This window comes from Mauremys mutica, chromosome 5 (genome assembly GCF_020497125.1).
Source record: "Mauremys mutica isolate MM-2020 ecotype Southern chromosome 5, ASM2049712v1, whole genome shotgun sequence".
Classification (NCBI taxonomy): Eukaryota; Metazoa; Chordata; order Testudines; family Geoemydidae; genus Mauremys; species Mauremys mutica.
The window spans coordinates 82,113,862-82,140,095 of NC_059076.1; the positions used below are offsets into that span (position 1 = coordinate 82,113,862).

Below are 26,234 nucleotides of genomic sequence, written 5' to 3' on the forward strand. Positions count from 1 at the left end.
GAATGATCATGGTTGCTCCTACCTGACCAAGAGAATTCTGGTACTTAGACTTAAATAATCTCTTTGATACACTTACCTCTCCAATGAGACCTGATATTGCAGAGATGCAGTCCAGTGCTTGATCCCAACTCATGCTCCTGGCACCTCAAAGCATAGATGCTGACTTGTTACCCAGGGTTCTTTCAACCCATAGCTCTTGGTAACTTTTACTCTGTGAGAGGAGGTGTCAGGAAATAAATCAGGGGAGACACGGCCGTCCGACCGATAGATGGCTGGCACAAACAGTACAATACAAGAGTGCTTTCACTTACAGCTGACCTTTACTTAGGCCTGGTCTACACTGGGGGGGGGGGGTCGAACTAAGGTACGCGACTTCAGCTACGTGAATAGCGTAGCTGAAGTCAAACTACCTTAGTTCGAACTGCCTACCTGTCCAGACGCCGCGGGATCGAAGTCCGCGGCTCCCCCGTCGACTCCGCCACCGCCGTCCGCGGTGGTGGCGTTCCGGAGTCGATGGGAGCGCGTTCGGAGTTCGAACTATCGCGTCTAGATTAGACGCGATAGTTCGAACTCCGAGAAGTCGAACTCTACGCGTCGACCCGGCGGGTAAGTATAGACCTACCCTGAGTCTTAAGCACTTACACACGTCTGCAACAGGTTAGTAAAACACCCTTAACCCTCGATATTTACCGAAGCTGAGTGTGGCTCTTGAGTGGCACAGTGGCAGCCTGTCTGCCAGTGGGGAACACAAGATGCATCCAGAGGGAGAGACCAGTCCTGAAGAGTCCCCCCCATCTCAAGCTTTTTCCCCTTATTTATACATTAGTAATAGAATGACATGTCCTTTAAAGAAACCTTGTTAAGTAAGCAGTTGCAATGATCCAGCAAGACGTTCCTTCTGATTATTGATTAACCATGTGTGGGTTTTTCCAGAGTTTGCAGCCTTGAGACCCCAGTAGACATTCCTGGGGCATATCCTACTCTTTAAAAATGCATGTATCAGCAATTTCAACACAATTCTTATCAGGAAGGACGCGGGGTCAAGCTGCCCTTTCTGTGGCACCCAAAACCCCCTCCCTTCCTGCCTTGGTCAAGCTGAGATTGCTGAATGGCCAATTTACAGCTTGCTGACTAGGCCACCTTTAACAATAAGCCATAGTGGTTTCAAGCACTTTACTGGTTTGCCAAAGTCTGCCGTACAGGCTGACTGACTTCAACAGAAGGAACCTGCTCATCAGAAGTACAAAATATCCTGATCCATGGTTGAAAAGCCTAATGGACACATGCTGCTAAATGGAAGAGATTGCATATCTGTTCACAGCAGTACTTCTCACCATCTCAATTCCATATATACAGACCCATCTCCTGATTTTAAAGAACTTTGAACTATCTGTATGCTCATCGAGGGTTCATCTATCTAGCAGCCATCTCAGCTCTTTGCCCTCCAATACAGAGGGCTTCTACATTTTGATGCCCCACAATGGCCAGATTCTTACAAAGAGTAATGGAACTTCTCCTCTGTGGGATCTAAATATTGTCCTTACAGGATTAATGAATCCAGCTCTAGAATCTTTAGGTAAATGTACCCTGTTTCATCTTTCCATTAAAACAGCCTTGATGGTAGCAATAATATCAACCAGAATAGTTGGGGAGATACAAGTCTTCTTGGCAGGACTCCTGTATACAGTTTTTCATAAGGACAGGGTGTCATTGAGAGCTCACCCAAAATTCTTTTTGTACAGACAGAATTAAGCTATTTAGAGTATCCTCCATATTATTCATAGCCTGTGAAGACAGTGTTAAAGGACAGGCCATTTCAACGCTGGGACTCTTTTGGCCTGTATCAAACTTTGTTATGAATTAGCTAATGTAATCCCACTGTAGCAGGGTGGTTACCCTGCTCCTGCCCTGAAGGGCTTAAAACAGCCCTGGAGGCTGCTAAATTGGGCTGATTGGGAAGTGGCTGCAACTGGGCCACACCCCAATCAGACCACAGCTGGCCTGTATAAAAAGGCTGTGAGCCAGGAGCCCAAACAGTCTCCCTCTGCCTGTAAAGGGAGATGGGCTAGCTGCAGGGAGCTGGAGACAGGGTACCTGAGTGGAGCAGGGCTGGGGAAAGGCAGAGGAGCTGGGGAGCTCCAGCCTGGAAAACCCCAGGCTGTGGCCTAGCATAAGCCAACAGGTACTGGGGGTTGCAGAGGGCAGCCCAGGGATAGGCCAAGGCAGCAGGTCCAAACCCAACCTTGCCAGTGATGAGTAGGCTGATACTGCAGTCTGTCCCAGGGTGTGGGGGGCTAGACAATGACTGGCAGTAGCCTTATCCTGAGGTGAGGTGGGACTAGTGGGTGGGGGTTCCCGAGAGAGGGGAGACCCTAAGACTGAGGGGATTACTGCTAGGGAGCAGCATCCCAGATACAAGGGCACTGGGTCCAGGAGGGACATGGGGGCCAGAGGACAGACGGATCACCACCCTGCAGAGGGCGCTCCGGAGCTGAATCGAGCTAATTCCCTGAGAGACCAGCAGGAGGTGCAGCAGGGATGAGTCTGCACCTCTACACCACCTATAAGAATCGTATTTCATTCTATGAGGGCATAAGCAACCTCTGTTGCTTTCTTGAGAAATGTTCCCATTCTGTACATTTGTAGCGAAGCTATGTGGTCTTCAGTACATACATTTACCTAGCACTACTCTGTCATGCTCATTTTGGCAGGGCTGTCCTACAATAATTGTTTAGCTAGACTCTTAGCACCCATCTCCTACAATCTAGGTCACTGCTTGTGAGACACTAAGAGTGAAATATATATATGGGCAAGCACTCTAAGAAGAAGAAATGGTTACTTACCCTACAGTGTGATTCTTCAAGCTATGTTGTCCATATATTTATTCCTTAACCCTCACGTTCCCTCCCCTACCCCATTACCTACTACTAACATCAAGATTCTCTATGGCAAAAGAAATTAAGGGTGGTTGGGGTTGCCGCGCCCATTATGCCCTTGGTTGGAGGTACGAGAATACTGTTGGCCAAAACAATCCAGACTAAAGTGCAATGGGTACACATGCACCAACAGTGGAATAAATATCTGGGCAACACCAGTGCTAGAGTCCTAAAAAAAAGGGGGGGGGGGAATACACTTCTGATACTTTTTACTATCGCTCAGAAGCAATCATCACTGATAGTACTGTAAGTATCAGAATGCCCATTCTGGCTCCCAAAAAAGTACCACAACAGCATTCAAGAGCATTCTGGCATGATTCAACACTTGGACAATACACCTCGAAGAACCATAGTTTCTGAGGGTAACTAACTCTTGCTTATGTGACATAGTATCTAACAAATATTTCAATATAACATAATTAGGAACAGTGATTTTTCAGGTGGTATTTCTGTTTTTTACTTTAGGCACCCAAGTTTCAGAATGATGACCTCAGTGCTTACTAATATGTGTGTGTCATAGAGGAGCACTAGGTATATAGTTCTCTATTTCTGGGGAATTATAAATAAGTCAACCAGAAATAATTGACAGTAGCTGTCCATTCAAATCCAATCAATGCTAGTCTAAAAGTCTTTGTGACACTTTCTAAAAATGTCAGTTTCATTGCAACCAGAGAATCAATATGTTTTTATTTAAGGAGACTTTAAGAATAACAAAGGACTTTGGTGGCTTAAAGCAAAACTGAATGTGGAGGGGTAGATCATCCCATTTATACTCAATGAAGCTAATTAATTTATCCTCATAGGAGGAAAACAAAATGAAAGTATTTTTAGTACATAAAGGTCATTGTTTTTCCACTCTATGCCCTTTCACAACCCCACTCCTAAATTTATGAGGCAGTCTTTATAGGATTTAAGCCACATTACTCCTGTTTGCTGGCGATGGAATGAATGGTGACATCCATATGCATGGCTTTTAAAAATTCAACCTCAGAAATACTATCCATATACTGGTAATAACATACATCTTTATTATGTTATAGTTCTAAAATTATTAATTATACTATGCCTGTCAACTATCAGTATACTCTTTGTAATAATTGGAGATATACCTATCGCCTAGAACCTGGAAGGGACCTTGAAAGGTCATTGAGTCCAGCCCCCTGCTTTCACTAGCAGGACTAAATACTGATTTTGCCCCAGATCCCTAAGTAGCCCCCTCAAGGATTGAACTCATAACCCTGGGTTGAGCGGGCCAATGCTCAAACCACTGCTATTCCTCCCCCAATTGGTCAGTTAAGTAGTACAATCCCTAAATCCCAGATCAAAAATGTGTTTTTAACTGAGATTCTCCTACAACAAGAAGTGTCCTTCTGAAGTAATTTGAAAAACAATTCATATTGTCCATAAATAACCAGCTAAAACTCAGAATGGAGATCCACTGATTCTCCAGTCCCAGTAACTGACTTTATCACAACTTAGAAAAATCAGTGGTTTCATACACTGGCCTTTACCTAGATAGACCTTGAATGAAATACCATTTGAGTGATATTTCAAATATGTGGGAAGATAGAAGGTTTATATATAGTTGTTCACCTCACACAATAGATACGTCAGCGTAAAAATGAAACTGGACTGAATGTGGAAACCACGTTACTCTTTATTGTAGGAAACGGTGATCCTTAAAGTTAATAGGTAGTAACTCTTTGTTATATAATGTAATCTTTACTTGACAAATGCAGCAAAGAAATCTTTAGTGATTTGGTGCCAGATCCTCAGGTAGTATAAACTTTCAGTGTAGGTCCATTGACTAGATGGAGCTATACCAATTTACACCAGCTGAAGATCTGACCCAGGGTTTCTCCTCTGAATGTGCAGAGTTGACCAAATATATGGAGTTATACCTATCTCATAAAACTGGAAAGGACCCCAAAGGGTCATCGAGTCCAGCCTCCTCCCTTCATTAGCAGGACCAAATACTGATTTTGCCCCAGATCCCTAAGTGGCCCCCTCAAGGATTGAACTCACAATCCAAACAGCTACCATTAGTGCTAACAGGCATTTTGTGGATAGAGTCTTATATGTGGATTTAAGATGATAAACCTCTTTGTCTCCTGTACTTGTGGCAACTCAGATGTTATGTTTTTCCACCCCACCCTCCAAATGTAGTTGTTGATATTAATAAAACAAATTATAAAATGTTGTGATAGCTTTTGAAGAGAGTTTTAATCTGAACTACAGTATTTTCTGTCACTGCTTTCTGCATTTTTAACCTGTTATACTTTGCATTTGGTATTTGGTTTACTTTGTACAAAAGAAATGTAAGGCCATATTTTCTGCTGTAGTATCTCTATTGAAGTCAGTGGGATTACACCAACAGAGAACTTACCTTGGATTGTGAAAGAAAAGAAGAAGCAAAGGGTAATGGATTGGGGTGGGATATTCTTATTAGTTAATTTATATGGCACAGTCAATATGGAATGAGTCTTTCACCTGCAGATGGCCAGCTCACATCTTCAGATTGTGACTACAAACTAACCTCGTCTGACTTTTGTTCTGCAAATTAATGTTAAATGAATTGGTGGTCAGGTGTCAATATCAGAAGAAAGCACCACCATGACAATTGGCATTACTTGGAATTCTCCTTAGAAATCTCAGCAAGAGAGGTGAAAGAACGGACAAACACTGAAGGCTTGTCTACATAGCTCTGCAGTTTGGACTATAGTGGGGTGAGACCTGTAGCACACACTAGCATGTTGCGCTGTACTTCCCCAATGTGGATGCTGCAGTTGTACTAAAAGGTACTTCATTTGCATTAACATAGTCCTTTAGTTCAGGGATTCTCAAACTGGAGGTCGGGATCCCTCAGGGGGTTGCAAGATTATTACATGGTGGGTCCTGAGCAGTCAGCCTCCACTCCAAACCCCGCTTTGCCTCCAGCATTTATAATAGTGCTAAATATAAAAAATGAGTTTTTAATTTATTGGGGGGGTTCACACTCAGAGGCTTGCTGTGTGAAAGGAGTCACCAGTACAAAAGTTTGAGAACCACTGGTTTAGTTCATGCCAGCAAGCATCCCCCTGGGGGAGTTACAATGCCACATGCTAGTGCATGCTTCAGTTCACACCCCCATAGTCGAACTGTGGGGCCATGTAGACATAGTCTGAGATCTTATCTCCTCTGTTCTAGAAGGGATCTCTCCAGGTCAAACTGAAAGCATATTACATGATATTGTGGGGAAGCTTGCACTGCCACTCTCTGTACTATTTGTTCTGTGAAGGAATATGGAACTGCAGTCTCTGGTGCTGGCACATTTCATAACGGCTATATTATAGAAAAATTTATGAAAATGGTAACTAAAAAGAGCAATAAGTGAATAATAAACCCTTTGCACATTCCTCCCTTGTAGTATGACTTTGTGGAACTCCTCGATGGTAGCAGATTGATCGCAAGAGAACAGCGCAACCTGCTTGAGTCAGAGAGAGCAGGCCGACAGACAAGGTCTATCAATCTCCATGAGGCTGGTTTTATCCAGTATTTGGATTCTGGAATCTGGCATCTGGCTTTTTATAATGATGGGAAAAATGCAGAGCAGGTGTCTTTTAATACCATTGTTATAGGTAAGCACAATCTTCAAAGTTTTCACCAAAAGCTGCAATCTAAGCATTCTGTTAAAAATAGAGATGAGTTTTCAGAATTAAATACTCTGGGTTGTTTTCATGAATGTTGAATTTATTATGTTTTCTTCATTACATAACAAAATATATAGAAATGTATTTTAATTGTTTAGTAATTGAAGTATGAAAGCCTCCCATAATGTATAGTTCACAAAGGAAGATGCTTTTTTGAAATGGCTGTATTATGAGCATAAAGTAACTATCATTTTACTGTTTAAATCTTGAGCTTCTTGTTATAACAGAATATAATAGGATACCACAAGCATTAATTACAAGAAATTAGCCACTATTTACCTTCTTACAATCACTAAACAAAGTGACATACATGCTTCTGCAAGTACCTTAATTTGCTGTCAGTCACTAGTGGTTTAGAATTAGATGATAGACACCTTCTGTTCTAGTTTAGTACTATGGTGGGAGTCTCTATGAATTTTTTTTCTTACTCTTTCTTTCAGAGTCTGTAGTGGAATGCCCCCGAAATTGCCATGGAAACGGAGAGTGTGTTTCTGGATCATGCCATTGTTTTCCTGGATTTCTGGGCCCTGATTGTTCAAGAGGTATCTGAACCGAATTCTTTTCTTAAGTTAAAATAAATAAACTGCATAAAGACAAGTCATTACTAATCTACCAAGGAAAAGAAACTGGCATGCAACTTGTTACATACATGTTCTTCTTTTTTCCCAAAGCTTGATTGAAAAGAGTTTTGTTAATTCTTCTGTCATGTTTTATTTCACAGCAGCCTGCCCAGTATTGTGTAGTGGCAACGGGCAGTATTCCAAAGGGCGCTGTCTCTGTTTCAGCGGTTGGAAGGGTACAGAGTGTGATGTGCCTACCACCCAGTGTATTGATCCTCAATGTGGGGGCCGTGGGATCTGTATCATGGGCTCTTGTGTATGCAACTCTGGGTACAAAGGAGAAAACTGTGAAGAAGGTAAATAAGTAAATATTTACCCAAGCATCTACAGTAATGTTTCTAAAATGTCAAGTTACAACATAGTGGGTCAGATGTTTCAGCTGGTATAAGTCAGCACAGCACTGTTGATTTCACTGGAGCCATGTCAATTTGCACCAAATGAAAATCTGGCCTAGTAAAGCCATGTGCTGGCAAATTGTTCACCTTATATCAAGCATACTAAAATATCCTGTTTGCTAGATATTTTGCATTGAACAGGTTTTGTCTAATAATTTCAGCATATTAAAAATAGATTTATTTTATCTGTCTGACATCAGCTAAGAGGGAAACACATGAAAAGATGATTGTTAGAACACAGAAAGACATAGTGATTTTTTTCACATTGTAGAAGAAATTGTTACTCTATTGCATATGGTCTTTCCCACCAACATTTTTATAAAGACTTACAGTTGAAAATGCTGATTCAAATGCATCACATTGAAAAATTATGCAATTTTTTTTGGTATTTTAGAGATGTGTGTGTATTCATTCTGGTGTGCTGTAAAATGGAGTTCATTTTCTATTTATTTTTTTAGGAGGAAAAAGCACCATTTCCCTTCCTCAATCAAATAGATTTTATTGATCTCTACATACAAAGTAATGCAATTAAGTCTCTGGAATTAAATTTTCAGACCATTGACCCTACAAGTGTAAAGTTTTATTGAGTCAAATTAAATCTCGTCATCTAAAGCACATTAAAGTGAATTAAGAAGGATAGAGAATACCCAACTCATTTATTTCTCAAACAGGTTGAGGGTCCTATACAGCTGTCAGAACTTAGTAGTAGTGGATTAGGTCAGTTGATACTGCTTGTTATAGAGAATACAAGATTTTGTTACTCTGTGATTAGGAGAACAGAGAGCAATAGCCTGAAAACTCAAGTGAATCTTGGTGTTATTCAGGAAAATTACAAATCCTTGCAAGAGTCTCAGTTACATCAATGACTTTGAGGTTTATGTCTGTTATCCCCAGGATGTCATTAAACCAGTTACACATATGTACATGGATCCTTACAATTACTTTTGATGATCTAATGTACTACAAAGAAAATTACCAATCTGCTAGCAAAAATGGATTAGAAGTTGCTCTCTCTTAGTTATATATTGTTTTTTTTTTATTTATTTGATCAGATAGTGCTTGTTATCTTGTGATTAAAGTAGGCGGGCTAGGAGCCACCTTAGGACTCATGAGTTCTACTCTCTGTTCTTCCACTGACTCATTACATAACATTGTGATTTGCCTCATCGCCTCGTATCTCAGTTTACTGATTGTTGTTAAATGAATGTAGTACTGTTTACCTCACAGGAGTTTTTTAATTAATTCAGAAAGTGCTTAAAATCACTGGATGATAATTGTTGCTATTGTAATTGTTAATAATAACATATTAAAGATTATCTTTTTTTTTCTCTCCAGCTGATTGCTTAGACCCAGCCTGTTCCAGTCATGGTGTGTGTATCCATGGAGAGTGCCACTGTAATCCAGGATGGGGTGGTAGCAACTGTGAAATACTGAAGACAATGTGTCCAGACCAGTGCTCTGGTCATGGGACGTACCTTCAAGAAAGTGGTACCTGCACTTGTGACCCTAATTGGACAGGTGCAGATTGCTCAAATGGTAAGGATTAAAAACATTCCCTATGTGTAAAACTCTAATATATTTTAAATTAATACATAATCTTGCATTATTGTGTAAGAACCTGATCCAGCTGCCATTGAAGCTAAGTCTTTCTATAGACTGTAGTGGGAGCAAGATTAGGCCATAAATCATGAGTGAAACATTCAGAACAAATGACCATGTGTAAATATTTGAAAATCAAACAGTTTCTTCACTCAGGCATTTGAAGGCATTTTTTTCTGGTGGTTCAAAGAAAAGAACAAAATGTTATATGTACCTTCTGATTTTAGGATCTATGCTGAGATATTCATCTACATATTTAGAACTGTGTTAATGACGCATCCAGAAATATTTCCATTTGAAAAATCTATTTTTAGCTCCTTGGAGGGGCCAATCCTGTAGTTCTTGTTCAGGCAAAACTCCAACTGAAGTTAATGGAAATTTTGCTTGAATAAGGACTACATGAATGGGCCAACAGTTCTAACAGATAAGGCTTTCTTCAAGGCCAAAACTTAGCACATTTAAGGCCAGTTGCTTATCTTAGATACATTGGTATAAATTCAGATTAAAATATGGAATTACTATAATTTATATCAGAATCTGAATTTTAGTCTCAGTCTGAGAGCAACCTTTTTGTGCCAAATTCTGGGAAAAATTACCAGTGCTCATTTTGTAGCGACATATTTAAAATCTGGATAATTTCTAACTGTCAGATGCGTTTTGCCAAAAAAAGCGTAATAATCTAACAAAGTAATTGATGCTCTTAATAACACTTGAACACGTGGCCTACTTGAGGAGTAGTGGTTTTATATCAAGTTATAAATGATATTTAATCAATTCTCTGTAAATAACTGCCATTTTGAAATACAGTTTGTGTCTGATATCTATGATATTGATCAACAGTCCTTGAAAGTCATTGGTAGCTCAGGTATAGGTAGGCAACAGAGTGAGAAAACTGTAGAAGGGGAGTATTTTCCCATATTTAATGTTCCATATTACTTTCAGATTTAGGCATTTACTTTGTGTATGCATATGTATTCGCAGATACTAAAGTAATATTTGTACCTCTAAAGAAAAGGTGTTGTCCTCTAAAGGGGGGAGGGATAGCTCGGTGGTTTGAGCATTGGCCTGCTAAACCCAGTATTGTGAGCTCAATCCTTGAGGGGGCCATTTGGGGAACTGGGGTAAAAATCTGGGGATTTGTCCTGCTTTGAACAGGGGGTTGGATTAAATGACCTCCTGAGGTTCCTAATATTCTATTCTGCTAATTTTGTTTTTGAATGTCTACAGTGCACAGAAAGCTTTCTGAGCTCATCTGGTATGGCACCCATGTGCTTAGGTTCTTATAAATATGACTGTTTGTGGAAAGTCTGCTATATGGTTCAAAGAAAATAGGGATTGTACACATCTTCTGATGGCATCCATCTTTACACACTACATGTTATTTCTAGTAATTCACTGTCTGTGCTCATGTTTCAAAAAGTAGTTGATAGTTCAAATGTATAAAAGTATTCTGTTTCATGTATATTCAGATATTTCAGTTACTTCAGACTTATGAAATATTAACTAGTTTGTGCAATAAAACATAAAGAACCCCTACTGAAGTTGTACAAAATGACCTTCAGATATTTAAAGTCAATAAATAAGTAAATCTTACTCATAAAGAAACATTTTGTTAAGCTGCTAAAGGGAGAAGAATGAGTTATCCATCAGACGGCTTACAGGGTTGAAATCAACAGAGCTTTCCTCTATCTTCATCAGCAGTTTGTCCATTAATTAGCCCTTCAATTCCACTTCAATTAAATTAACTCTAATTAATAAGTTCATTACAAAGATTGACACACCTTGCTCAAAGCTAGTGTGCTCAAAGCTGATAAACACCTTCACCCTAATGAAAAATTGATTAGATTGAAGAGAAAAGAGGGAACCTCTGAAATAAACCTCTCCCTCTCCTGCAGCTGGGTTGATGTTCTGTGACTCTGAAGTTAATCAGACCATCTCAGATCTTTTAATCAAAAATGTAATTCAAAGTAGATAGAAAATGTTGTGTGGGAAAAACACCCCAGCTCTCTTGCCCAGTAAACATTCTGCACTATTGTTCATAAGAAGTGCCATCACAACTTGATGCTGTGTGGAATGTTTTATAGCACTTTGAGGCAGAGAATTATAATCTACTGGGGGGAAAATACTACTGAATGAAAAACTGGAAACAAAGCCCATATGTAAAACCTTTCAGCCTCTTTTATGAGCTCTCCTTTTATTGCAGTCAAAAATAATTTCAGTTCTTTCCTATTAGGGTGGTTTGCTGTCTTTTACAAGGAATCCCAAACTAAATATAATAATCTTATGAACCAGCATATGATTGTGACTAACTGTATTCTAAGAGACTAAAAACCATCCCTCAGGCTTTTTTTTTCTGTAGTCAGCTTCACACAAATGAAGTTTTCCAAAGACTGACTGAATAAAGAAAAAAGATAAATGCAAACTATAACAACCTGAATTATCATCTTGTATTAGTTTTGAGATGTAAGATATATTGTTTGGCCTATGAATAACTTAGGACTTAATGTTCTTTTCAATTATTCTACTAGTTATAAAACCCTGTTAGTGTAGGTGACAAGTTGAATGCTTTTGTTGATTTATTTTTAATAGTCTTTCTGTTTTTAAACCAGACTGCCTAAAGCTGTCATTGCTATAAATTTACAGAAAGTTAAAAAAAAATCTTATATTTAACAGACATGGCAGTATGTCAGCAATGCACTAATGTGTCTCACTGAGGCTGATTCTTTTTAATGAAAAAATATGTCAGAGATGGCACATTTCAAATTTGAAAGAAACCTGGGGGCAAGGAAAAAAGCCCCTTTGCTAAATTGAACTTTTGTTCAATTGTAGATTTTTGCCTATAATGTAAATGACCTGTAAGGTATGTGGTACATTTAGTCACTAAAACTATGCAGTAAATTCTAATGGGTTTAAATGCATATAATCTAAGCTACAAAAGGTAACTCTTAAGAAATATGTGCTCGCAAAAAATATAATTGGAAATTACTCAGAGCTAACTGACAGAAGAGCTGTGGACTTTTAGGCATTACTAAGTCTACTGGGTAACTAATTAAGCATTAGCAGAGATAAAATTCCATATTCCATATTCTCTTGGGTCCTACCTGAAAATGCTTTTAGCTGTAAATTCCTTTGATTTAATTTTCAAAGATTTTGCTTTTCTCCTTCATATGTTGAATTAAAATGTAACTCTGCTAATTAATGTGCGTTCTCCTCTCATTCTTTCTCTTTTTCTCCCATCCCTCCTTTTGAATACAGAAATCTGTTCTGTGGACTGTGGGTCTCATGGTGTTTGCATGGGTGGAACATGTCGTTGTGAAGAAGGTTGGACTGGACCAGCCTGCAATCAAAGAGCCTGCCACCCTCGCTGTGCTGAACATGGAACCTGTAAAGATGGGAAGTGTGAATGTAGCCAGGGATGGAATGGAGAGCACTGTACTATTGGTAGGCTAGCTGTGCTTTAATATCAGTCTTCAATACAAAACTCAAAAAGCTAGAATTCCTGGTCTTTTGTGCATCAGAAATGTAACACTTTGAAGCTTGTTTCTTCAAACAGAATATTTGCACCTGTCAGGCTGTGTAAAGGAATTAATGTTTTAAGAAAGGAAATGATTATATAATGGCTCATCAATCCTTTACAGCTTGTTTGCCACAAATGGGAGGTGCAAGAATTTCACTTTCAGTCATTTCCTGTAGCTGCCTCCTGTAGAGGAGAAGCTTACAGATTTAAAAAATATGTAAGTAAGTCTTCTGACGTATGCTTTTTTTATTTTTATGTGATAGTTTTCCAAAAGATGTTACTATGCTACCTTTTTTCCCCCTTTACTGAGAAGAAAGCCTAAGAAGCTTACTCTAACCTGAGCCCCCCCCAAAAAAAACACTTACCAAGGTGATAAAGAGATCTAACTGCCTCCCCCCCCAATTATCCTTTTTGTTGACATAATGAATTTCTACTTTACAGTTGTATAAGATATTTGCTAAGCAAATAACATTACATTTCAAAGCACTTTGAAATGACAAATTCAAAAGAAGCAGTCTTCATTAATCTCTGTATGTTTCCCTAATCAAAAATGTTCTATCCTTTAGAAACCAATCTTATTCAACTTATTCATAAATGGTCTGGAGAAAGGGGTAAACAGTGAGGTGGCAAAGTTTGCAGATGATACTAAACTGCTCAAGATAGTTAAGACCAAAGCAGACTGTGAAGAACTTCAAAAAGATCTCACAAAACTAAGTGATTGGGCAACAAAATGGCAAATGAAATTTAATGTGGATAAACATAAAGTAATGCACATTAGAAAAAATAACCCCAACTATACATACAATATGATGGGGCTAATTTAGCTACAACTAATCGAGAAAGAGATCTTGGAGTCATCGTGGATAGTTCTCTGAAGACGTCCACGCAGCATGCAGTGGCAGTCAAAAAAGCAAATAGGATGTTAGGAATCATTAAAAAGGGGATAGAGAATAAGATGGAAAATATCTTATTGCCCTTATATAAATCCACAGTACGCCCACATCTTGAATACTGCATACGGATGTGGTCTCCTCATCTCAAAAAAGTTCAGAAAAGGGCAACTAAAATGATTAGGGGTTTGGAACGGGTCCCATATGAGGAGAGATTAAAGAGGCTAGGACTTTTCAGCTTGGAAAACAGGAGACGAAGGGGGGTATGATAGAGGTATATAAAATCATGAGTGGTGTGGAGAAAGTGAATAAGGAAAAGTTATTTACTTGTTCCCATAATATAAGAACTAGGGGCCACCAAATGAAATTAATGGGCAGAAGGTTTAAAACAAATAAAAGGAAGTTCTTCACACAGCACACAGTCAACCTGTAGAACTCCTTGCCTGAGGAGGTTGTGAAGGCTAGGACTGTAACAGGGTTTAAAAGAGAACTAGATAAATTCATGGAGGTTAAGTCCATTAATGGTTATTAGCCAGGATGGGTAAGGAATGGTGTCCCTAGCTTCTGTTTGTCAGAGAGTGGAGATGGATGGCAGGCGAGAGATCACTTGATGATTACGTGTTAGGTTCACTCCCTCTGGGGCACCTGGCATTGGCCACTGTCGGTAGACAGGATACTGGGCTGGATAGACCTTTGGTCTGACCCAGTATGGCCTTTCTTATGTTCTTAACTCCTGTGCTTTTATCATTGAATTATTTACACCCTGTATATTCCATATAACATAGACAAAAGCAGAGTGTGTGACCCTTTCCTTCAAATTATATGAAAGATCATTCTCTTTCCCAGAATTTAATTAATGTGTCTCTCCAGAAACTTACCAAAGGCCACATTTTGCCTTTGGATGTATACTTTTCCAATTGCACAGAATTTGACAGGCATCTGTGGGCAGTGAGTAAATGTGGGGATTTGTGCGTACATATACCAAAAAGGGCAGAGGAATTAGAAAAAGGGGAAGAAATGTTGTCACAGAAAAGCAAGTGATACTATTATTTACTTGTATTACCATAGCACTTAGGAGCCCTAAGTCATGGACCAGGACCCCATTGTGCTACACAGAACAAACACAGAACAAAAAAAGATGGAAGTCTGAGAGGTCAGATATGGAGTGATTGCTTAGTGAAAAATGTTTGCCCATAAGTGATGCAATGTTTTTGTCTTTTTATCATTTTTTGGTGTGAGTTCATTTGAGAATGTAGTGATTGTCTGGTTTCACCAACGTAATTGTTGGGGCATTCGATGCACTGGATATGGTATGCCACATGTTGTGATAAATGTCTGTAGGACCCATGAATCTTGAAAGGTGTGTTGTGGGGGTATTGGTCATCGTAGTAGTGGAGATATGTCTGTAGGTTTTTACATCTGTTGTTATGGTAGGGTCTGGTGCCACTTTGAGTTAGTGTATCCTGGTCTATGGGGAGCTTGATTCTGATGAGCTTGGTGAGGTTGAGGCATTGTTTGAAGGCCAGAAGAGAGGGTTCAGGGAAGATTTCTTTCAGGATGTGGTCCCCATCAGATGTGGGTTGTAATTGTTGGATGATATTCCATATGGATTTTAGTGTGGGATGGTAGTGACACCGAAGGGTATGCAGTCAGTGGGGTTTTTTTCTGTATTGAAGCAGAGGTCTCCTGCAATATCTGGGTAGCCTGCTCCAATCTACAGTAGTTCTTTGGTAAAGTGTCCTTGTTTAGTGAAGGTAGTTTTAAGTGAGTATCCCACACTTCCTCTTCAGAGCATATTCTGTTGTATCCGGGTGACTGGCTGTAGATAACAGGTTTCTTGGTATGTCTGGTGTGACTGTTGGATCTGTGGAGGGAAGTGTGATGATTCATGGGATTTCTTGAATATACTGTCAGTAGGGTTCCATTGTTTAAATTGATCATGGTGTCCAGGAAATTGATGGTGGTATGGGAATGTTCTAGAGCGATAAACACCATGACTACAACAACACTGGAAAACATAGGAAACAGAAATTTGATCATAAAGGGCTCTTCAGTCTAGCAGACAAAGGTATAATAAGATCCAGTGGCTGGAAGTTGAAGCTAGACAAATTCAGACAAGAATTAAGGTGAGCATTTTTAAGAGTGAGGGTAATTAACCATTGGAACAATTTACCAAGGGTCGTGGTGGATTATCCATCACAGGAAAATGTTAAATCAAGATTGGTTGTTTTTCTAAAATATAAGAGTTATTTAAAGCAGGAATTAATTGAGGGAAGTCCTATTGGGCCTGCGTTATACAGAAGGTCAGATTAGATTATCACAATGGTCCCTTCTGGCTTTATAATCTATGAGTCTATGAATATTTTTCAGTTTGATAGGCAGTAGTCTAATCCCACCTGTGGGATAACTGTTGTCAAGGTTTTCATAGGCATCGTGGCAAAGGAGAGTTTTAAGGAGATTTCGAAAGAGGATGATGAAGTCACTTTGCAGATGTTTATTGGAAGCTTTTCCCAAGCAGGGAGGGTAGCATGGAGCACAAAGGTGCTTGCTTGTTTGAAAATTTAATAATTTCCTGATGGAGGCAGACATCATGGACTGAACGTAGGTGGGAGTTGGCATCTCGATAATGAATAAGAGATGATAGGCAAGATGGAGATAGGCTACTGAGGGCCTTGAAAATGAAGATGAGCAGCTTATGTTTAATGCAACAGAGAAGGGCAATCCAGTGAAGGGCTGCAAGAGGGGTGAGATGGTTAAATTGATGGGCCTGGAAAATGATCTTTGGTGAATAACTCTTAATGGATATAACTGAGGCAAGATTGCATTATTCAAGGCCAGACAAAAGGATGCAAAATATTGCATTAATTGAGATGCAAGATGATGAGAGCTTGGACAAGACTTGTTAGGGTTTTTAGGTGAGAGGAAAGCCATATCTTAGAGCTGTTATGCAGAATGAGTCAACAAGATTTAGACATAGGCTGGTAGTGAGAACCTACAACGTGATCCAGGTTGAAGAGGACACACAGGTTGTGGGCCTAAGTGACAGGATGGTGGTCTTGTCCACATGATTAAAAAAGACCAGAGGGAGATTTCTGCGGGAGCCTGATTAAGAGCTCTTTTTCATAGACAGGTTCAGTTTTTGTTGACTGCTAGACATCCATGAGGAGATGTCAGAGAGACAGGCTGAGATTTTAGTTTGGACAGAAGGAAACAGGTGAAGAATGGGGAGGGAGGTCTGGAGTTGTCAGCAGAAAGATAGTAGTTGAATTTGTGTTTGCAGATTAGATTACCCACAAATAAGGTGTAGAGAGAGAAGAGAAAGGCAACAAGGACAGAGTCCTGTGAAACCCTTCCAGCAAGTTGGAGAGGGGATGAGGAGGATCCACCAAAGCACATGCTAAAGAAGTGATTAGAGAGGTAGGAGGAGAGCTACTTCTCTTTTTAAAAACAATTAATCTTAGGAAAAAATGGGAGTGTAAGATAAAGCCTTTCCTTAGGTAGCTTTAACTTGCCAAACAGAAGTTACTCAGCAGATCACTCTACTGTTGGTCTCACTGACCTGGGCTGCATTACCTGGGTTATAGTTGTACAGAGATGAACTGTTCTTGAACAATATTTCCAACATATTAGGCACAAACAGGTTTTTCTTCAGCACTGGGCAAGCAGGTCTGTCTTTTTCAATAAATAAATTATTGTGTGGTTGCTGTTGTCAGGAAAATCCCACCTTTGGTTAATGTTTGATTTGTTTGTGTTGCTTTTATGGTCTCTAAGACTCAGGGCCGCCCAGGGGATTCAGGGGGCCTTGGGCAAAGCAATTTCGGGGGCCCCTTCCATAAGAAAAGTTGCAATACTATAGAATACTATATTCTCATGGGGGCCACTGCAGGGCCCGGGGCCTGGGGCAAATTGCCCCACTTGCCCCCCCTCTGGGCGGCCCTGCTAAGACTAGTAATGAACCACAGGATCATATTCCACACTGATACATATGTTTTTCTTAGAGATGTTCTCTTCGAGACCCCATTATTACAGATAAATCAGGTCCTTTTCTTGCTCTTAACCAACCGTAGCTCTGTCTTGGGCTTTGTCTACATTGTGAGCTAGGGGCATGATTCTCCTGCCCGTGTACAGATACTCACCATAGCTCGATGAGAGCTAGCGCAAGTATAAATGATAGCAGTGTAGTCGTGGTGGCAGTGGAGGCATAGCTGAGCGATGCCAAGTATAAACACATCTAAAAAATGGTGGGCACAAACTTGGCGTAGCTCAGCTGTGTCTCTGCAGCTGGTGCCCATGCTACCATGTCTACAATGCTATTTATACTTGCACTAGCTCTCTTTGAGTTACCTCATGTATATTGATATGAGCAGAGGACTCACACACCTAGCTCATAGCATAGGCATAGCCATTGTGGAATGGGAATTGATTCTTCCTCAGCCTGGCGTGCAAAGAGCCAATGAGCCCTTGTCCCAGCCCCTCTAGCTTATATAACAATATAGCCACCAAAGTAACAGATTTCAAAGCACAAGTGATATCTGCGTACACAGTACTTCCATTGCCATCCTTTGCCTATAAAACCAAACATTTTTATACCATTTACTGGCACAACTTGCCCTTGGTGGCCAAATACTTAGGTAGTCTGCATTGTGTATGTGGAAGTCTTACATGTTCCCTTATTTATTGAAAAAGTAGGAAATCCCTTTACTCACGATTTCATATGCTATTCAGCATCTAGATACTAGGATAATACACCGGAACCCAGTTTATCAGATCTAATTCGGACTGGGGCCAGATCCAATAATTAAAATGTCAGATAATCCAGAGACTGGAAAAATGCGAGGCTGCAGCACCTTCTAGCAGCCACAGGAGAGATCTCAGGCTTCTGGACCTGTGCTTAGTGGCTGTGCAGTTAATACGGAGAGCCAGATAATGGAGGGTCGGATAAATGGGGTTCTACTGTACATACTTTAGAAATCGACATATATACACAACTAGCCAAATGCCACCCAAAGTTCACACGCACAAATTCCCATCATTATGTGGACAGGTATATCCACTCAATATTTTGCATCTGTCGTGTCCACACTAGATCCAAATGATGGGAGAGATATGTGCATATTAATCATAAAGGCATGAATGGAGCCTTAAGTAGGTAAAGGCATTAACTGAGCTGTCCAATTCAATAACCTATCTGACTATCTAAAGAGCTATGATTTTACATAAATCATGAGAAGCGTTTGAGACAGTAAAGTGAAGAATATTCCAAGCTTCTACTGAGAACTTCTGTTTGTCTCTAAATGTTTTATTTCTGGTTGCATTCTTCAAGTTGGCACATATTAAATGGCCAAAAAACCCATCTCTCTGATTTTAAAGAAGGTAGTCCTTTGTGGAATTCTCTTCTAATAATATGTTAAACATCAGGTTGTTTATTGAGTTACATTGATTTTCATGTACATTCAGGCAATTCACATGGAAATTTGGCCTAGGGGAATTCCTAATTCTTTTAAGCTACAAAATACAAGCTATTTGTTTTTATTCTCATTCTTTAGTACATTGGGAAGCAAGATCATTAATGATCACAAAGACATGCTTTGTTTGTTCAGACAAAACTTAGACATGCACTGCTCAGCATACCTCTATTAAACACCAGGGTGGCTCTGGGGTTTAGGATACCAAAGATTGGAAAATTGCAAATGAAATACACACAGCTGGGGAGTTAGTTGTTAAACAATATGAAAAAAAATCAAAAGCATTAGCAGTATGGACAGATATTGGTCTGATGCACTAGATCTTGTTATCTTTGATAAGCAGTATAGCAAGAGTGGTATTTGTTTCAAATAAATTATGAGCCCAGAGCTTTTAGTGCTTTCCTCCAGCACAATTTTTCACACTAATAGTTTTTCACAAATTAATAGATATAAAATATATTTGGGTTTTCTAATGTCTTAAACTGTGCAAAGCATTAGCAAGGTTATCAAGAATTTTAGTAATGCTAAATTGGAAGGATCAGCCAGGAAATCTATCAGGGATTGTATTCTCACTTATGTTGGCATTTTTACCTTGAAATAATTCGTGTTTCCAATTATTTAATTTAAATCTGTTTTTCTTAGATAATTTTAAAAGAGTAGGGGGTATTGTGATATGTAAGAACCAATATGTAAAGTAAACAAAACTACTCTTAATACTGACCCTATTCTTTTGGTTACTCGACTAACAGGAAAATAGATCAAAGATTAATTTATATGCATGATTTCTATTGGCCCTTTGTAGTTGCACACAGTATCTCACTTAATGCCATACCTGCTCTTGATACACTCATTGTGAGGTCTGTATGATGCACGCACAATTCCAAAGATTGATGTACAAGTTGTTCAGCAGGAGTTGCATGCTCAGGTTGGGACTTAATCCTGAAATGTACTTAAGTTGATAAGAGTTGAAGGAGCATGGAATCTCCCACAGATGCTCAGTATCTTATAGAGTTGAGTCAATAAAGGGCAGTGTATGTTCCAAAGCACATTAAGTGCTAAGGAAATTAAAGGATTTCTAAATTACTGTGTATATTTTTCCCCTTGGAGTGGTAAGATTTTACCTCTGCTTAAATCCACATGGGCGCAGTTTAGATCAAGGATTATTTTACCATAGAGCCACAGCCCAAAGCCATGGGAAATTACCTGCCCGATTCTTTATTTGGTCTGGGAGTGGCATTCATGAGTCTGAGGTTGGAATGTGGCCCTTTACTATTTTGTGAAGATCTATTTTTGTCTCTTATGGTAGATTTTCATCCTAATCCAGTTCTATTTCTATTCAAATAATTGGTCTCATATTAAAAATGTTGGTGATTTTTTGTTTGTTTTTTTAAGTATTAAGCACAGGAGGCCTCCCAGTTTCTGTAATTGTAGTTTGCATATTTAAGATTGGAATTTCTATCCTCAACCTCTACCTTTATCTCTGTGTGTATGCAAGATTGCACATGCACAACTGGACACCAGATAGACTCCTGAGTGAACATTTATTCCTTAATTATGTTTTCTGATTGCAGTTTTGCTAAAATGTTTTTGTTGTTGCTGCTTGATGTTATGTTTTCTTTTTAAGCCCTGTTCACAATGAGTTCAGTGACCTTCTCCTTTTTGAATAGCTATATTGTGAGGTTGGAAGAGAGAGTGTTTGTTTGAAATGGGGCTATTATTTCTGTGATTTAACTGTCATGTACCCTTAATAAATAAGTAACAATCATAGAAATCCCATCGATATGAATACTTTGCCAGCTGCTTTTCCATTAAACTCTGCTAGCTGAATGAAATCAGTAAATAATTATGTTGGTGGGGAATCTGTTATATCCAAGTGCTCTATAATGTCTCCGTTTTACAACACAGCTTAATTTTTTCTATACACCAAATTAGTTTTTAGAGTAATCTAAATTGCAAATTGGCCGATTTGCATTAAAACTATGCCGTCTTGTTCTGATTTGTCAACACCTCTTTTTTAAAAAGTCGTTAACATTAAGCATGGGTGGGTAAGACCATCTGTTTATGGAGCTTGCCTGCAGCTCCATCACTTAACACATGAGACAGGTTACAGCTGTTTAATTGTTATGGTGTTGAACGATTATCATTCTATCCAAAATTAATATTTATATATGTATGCATAGAAAGCATGTGGTTAAACATAAGTGATCTAAATGTGGATTAATGTCATTAAGCATTCATTAATTAATCCCTCAGGAGGGCTGAAGTTGGAATAGTGGTATTCACACTACTTTTTTAGTAACTGCATGAGGTTACTTTATCTAATAGGCATAATTGAAATTAGCCTCAAATAATGATGGACAGTAAAAAAAAAAATGTACAGCTTGTAACACATTTGTATCTCTATGGGAATCAGGCCTTCCTTGTTTTATGTTCTAAGAACTTTTGCAAAATTATTTACCCTAAAATTAAGTTGTGATAAGAAGAAAAAGCAGACAAAGTACTTTTTTTTTTACTGTTTTCTGTTGCATGAAATCATAAATCAATCTTTAAAAATATAAAACATGGATTTTTTGAGTAAGAGATAACCATAGGTAGGCCACATTAATTAGATAAATGAGATAGTTGAAAGTTATAGATTTGCATAATCATTAAAAAGAAATGGAAAATTGCAAGCAGAAAATAATCCACTTTATGTCACAGGACTAGTGAAAATGAATAGGAACATGATAATGCACCATGTGGACTTCCATTGGCATCTGTAGGTATTGGATTTGGAGAGCTTTGTGAGTATGTGGCCCTAAAGCTAAAGGCACTATTATGCTCTTTTTCTGGTTGACCATGAGTTGAACCATGAGTTCAAAAGTACTGAGTGTCAAGGCATGCATAGTTATTCAGAATTCTCCTCTGTAGCATTGTAAGACCCACCCATGCTTAATTTAATTTGTGTTTAGCTCGGAGCTCATTTTACAATAGATTTAAAATATGACCATAGAGAAAGCACTACTTTTCTTTCTATCAGATCAGAGTTCAAGTCTAAGCCATATTTTGTCCTCTTGCTCAAAGACAAGTTTGGGTGCCTGATTGATCTTCCTTACATGTAGAGGAACCAGATGAGGTTGATCTGAGTTGGGGGGCAGCACAAATAGGAGATATTACCAGCTCCATTGCATCATTTCTTCTTCCACTGATCCTGAGGAAGCTCCTCTACTGGTGCACCAAGACGCTGAGCTTCAAATGGAAAAGTCAGGGAGAGGATTATTCTTCACGGCATTATTCCCTTTAATCCCATAGTTTTGTGCAATATAAAGAGTACTAATCTAGTCAGAATTATTTAATACTGGGTGCTTCTCTGCATAGTGAAATCTTGCTGAGGGGTGTATTTGGTTCAGTGTTCACTCCAAAGGACAGGAGGACAGCATGATTCCTGAGGAAGCCATGCTGCGATATAAACGAGAGAGTGGAACAGCGAGCTCTGCAGAATGCTGTACATCTGAGCCTCTGTGTGGATGCCCTTCTTGAAACATTGGTGACCCCCAAACTTGCATAGATCGTAAAACATCAGTGAATTTCAGTGGCACAGGCACACTCACAAGACAGAACAATTAATTAAATACTTCTCCCACCTTCAGAAGTTTCTCTTTCATACGAGACAATCTAGACTTTGGTTTTCTTTTCCTTCCTTTCTTTTTTAGCATTTTCTTTATTTAAGAGATCTGTTTCTTGTATATATCCAGAATCTCATCAGCTGACTATAGAAAGATTGTAGCACTTTTCATTCCCGAAAGCACTGCAGAGCAACAGCTATGGAAAGGGAGCTGGATCCTGTTGCGGAGCATACATCATCAACAGTATTCTTAATAAGTTCCAACTGCACACATTTATGATGCCTAAGGGTGTAAGAACACATTCTGACTTTCTGATCCCAGATAGAGTTTTCAGGGGTAGCAGACAGAAAAACCTTGTTTTTACTTGAAACTGAACAATTTTTTTATTGAGTCATTGAAATACAGTAAACCCTATGATGCCCATTTTTTCCAGAGGATCACTTTTCAGACTATAACTGCACTTTAAATAGATCATATCTTTCATCTCTCCTGAATTTCTTCTTTAGTCCCTGATGTAGCAGAAAATTTTCTATTATTCTGCTTACATCATTAGCATACCCAATAAACATTTCCCACAAATGGTTTTACCATAAAAAGCAGCAGATCTTTCTGCTGAAGAGCTTCCAACTAATTTTTTTCTCCCCAGAATTTGAACATTTTAGAGTATATGTATTCTCTCTCTCTCTCTTTACATATATAGGGCTGTCTATTAATCGCCGTTAACTCATGTGATTAACTCAAAAAAATTAACTGTGATTAAAAATATTAATTGTAATGAATCACACTATTAAACAATACAATACCAGTTGAAATGTATTACATATTTTTGGATGTTTTTCTACATTTTCAAATGTATTGATTTCTATTACAAGACAGAATAAAAAGTGTACAGTGCCCACTTCATATTATTTTTATTACAAATATTTGCACTGTAAAAATGATAAACAAAAGAAATAGTATTTTTCAATTCACCTCATGCAAGCACTGTAGTGCAATCTCTTTATCATGACAGTTGAACTTACAAATGTAGAATTATGTACAAGAAATAACTGCATTCAAAAGTAAAACAATGTAAAACTTTAGAGTCTACAAGTCCACCCAGTCCTACTTCAGCCAATCACTCAGACAAACAAGTTTGCTTACATTTGAAGGAGATAACGCTGCCTGCTTCTTGTTTACAATGTCACCTGAAAGTGAGAACAGGCATTCACATGGTGCTGTTGTAACCGGCGTCAAAGATACTTACGTGCCAGATGCACTAAAGATTCATATGTCCCTTCATGCTTCAACCACCATTCCAGAGGATACGTATCCATCCTCATGATGGGTTCTACTCAGTAATGATCCAAAGCAGAGAGGATTGATGCATGTTCATTTTCATCATCTGAGTCAGATGTCACCATCAGAAGGTTGGATTTTCTTTTTTGGTGGTTCGGGTTCTATAGTTTCTGCATCAGAGTGTTGCTCTTTTAAGACTTCTGAAATCATGCCCATACCTGATCCCTCTCAGATTTTGGAAGGCACTTCAGATTCTTAAACCTGGGGTTGAGTACTGTAGCTATTTTTAGAAATCTCACATTGATACCTTCTTTGCATTTTGTCAAATCTGCTGTGAAAGTGTTCTTAAAATGAACATATGCTGGGTCATCATCCGAGACTGCTATAACATGAAATATATGGCAGAATAAAGGTAAAACACAGAGCAGGAGACACACAATTCTCCCCCAGGGAGTTCAGTCACAAAATTAATTAACACACTATTTTTTTAATGAGCACCATCAGCATGGAAGCACGTCCTCCAGAAAGGTGGTTAAAGCATGAAGGGGCATACGAATGTTTAGCATATCTGGCACTTAAATACCTTGTAACGCCAATTACAAAAGTGCCATGCGACCACCTGTTCTCACTTTCAGGTGACATTGTAAGTAAGAAGCAGGCAGCAGTATCTCCCGTAAATGTAACCAAACTTGTTTGTCTGAGCAATTGGCTGAACAAGATGTAAGACTGAATGGACTTGTAGGCTCTAAAGTTTTACATTGTTCTGTTTTCGAATGCAGTTATGTAACAAAAAAATCTACATTTGTAAATTCAACTGTCATGATAAAGACACTAAGCACTACAGTACTTAGGTGAATTGAAATATACTATTTCTTTTGTTTTTTACAGTGCAAATATTTGTAATCAAAAATATAAAGGGAACACTGTACACTTTGTATTCTGTGTTGTAATTGAAATCAATATATTTGAAAATGTAAAAAACATCTAAAATATTTTTAAATGGTATCGTATTATTGTTTAACAGTGCAATTAATCACAATAAAATTTTTTAATTGCTTGACAGCCCTAATACATACACACACACACACAAGTATGTTTAAAGTGTTTCAATGTTCCTAACTCATACATACTAAAAATTCTTCCTCATACATGCTAAGAAAAGCTTCTTTTGAAATTTCAGTTATGAGTGAAAGAAAATACACTTTCTTCTCTTAAAATGACATGATTGAATGTCATATTAATATTTGACATAAAAATGAAAAATCCCAAAATCTTTTTGATTTAATGTGATTGGTCCAATGACATGAAGAAGCCTGCAAAATGTGTACTTTCACTTGCAAATAAGATTATTTTTTTGTAAAAATATGTCCATTGTCTTTCTAAAACACTTATTTTCGTTAAATATTAAGAACAGATTGGGCGGCGCTTACCTTGGGGGAGTTCCCTGGAAGAGGCAAAACCTTTCAGCTCCTAGGGGGAGGCAGGCACCGCCTCTGCAGCTCCCATTGGCCACAGTTCCTGGCCAATGGGAGCTACGGCGCCGGTACTTGGGTGGAGGCAGGGTGCAGAGCTGTCTGGCCACACCTCCGCCTAGGAGCTGAGGGAGGTGAATGTCGCTGCTTCCAGGGAGGCATGCAGCAAGGTAGGGAGCCTGCCAGCCCTGCCAATTGTCCCAGCCCCGGGACATGCGCCACTGCCCCTCCAAGCACCCACGGCACCCTCTGGGCCACCATCCCACCCCACTCCAAGCTTTAGCTGGGGTATATAGTACAAGTCATGGACAGGGCATGGGCTGTGAATTTTTGCTTACTCTCCGTGAACTGCCCATGACTTTTACTAAAAATACCCATGACTAAAACGTAGCCTTAGTGATAAGCACCATCGAAAACCCCTGGGGAAATGAATAATTTTGTCTTTAGAGCAGGGACTGAATGGCGGGCAGTAAATAAACCATTGAATGGGGAGAACAAAATATTGAATAGTCCCTCGCTACGTGAGTACTATCCATCCTATGCACTGAATGAAGCAGAGGTTTCAAGGAAAAAAATATATATAATCATTTATTAAAGACTAACTCATAACGCCCATGTACAAGGATGCCAAACTAAAATTCCGCAGGCAACCTTAATTCTGTCATTTCCTAACTTTTGAGTGTTTGACCTTGCACCTTAATAATATTTTTAGTATAGTTTTGAGTCTATGCACATGTATGCAATGTAAAACAAATTTATATACAAGCA

At 38.9% G+C, this 26,234-nt stretch overlaps 1 protein-coding gene across 1 annotated transcript in view; it reads left to right on the plus strand.

Annotated features, from left to right (window-relative positions):
* The window catches only part of TENM3 (teneurin transmembrane protein 3), a 1,686,859-nt gene that overhangs the window by 1,555,600 nt on the left and 105,025 nt on the right, over positions 1 to 26,234 (plus strand). The window contains exons 18-22 of the mRNA XM_045017713.1: positions 6,343 to 6,553; positions 7,066 to 7,167; positions 7,347 to 7,541; positions 8,976 to 9,176; positions 12,495 to 12,680. Of these exons, the coding sequence (XP_044873648.1) occupies positions 6,343 to 6,553; positions 7,066 to 7,167; positions 7,347 to 7,541; positions 8,976 to 9,176; positions 12,495 to 12,680 (895 nt within the window). The remainder of the gene's footprint in view (positions 1 to 6,342; positions 6,554 to 7,065; positions 7,168 to 7,346; positions 7,542 to 8,975; positions 9,177 to 12,494; positions 12,681 to 26,234) is intronic.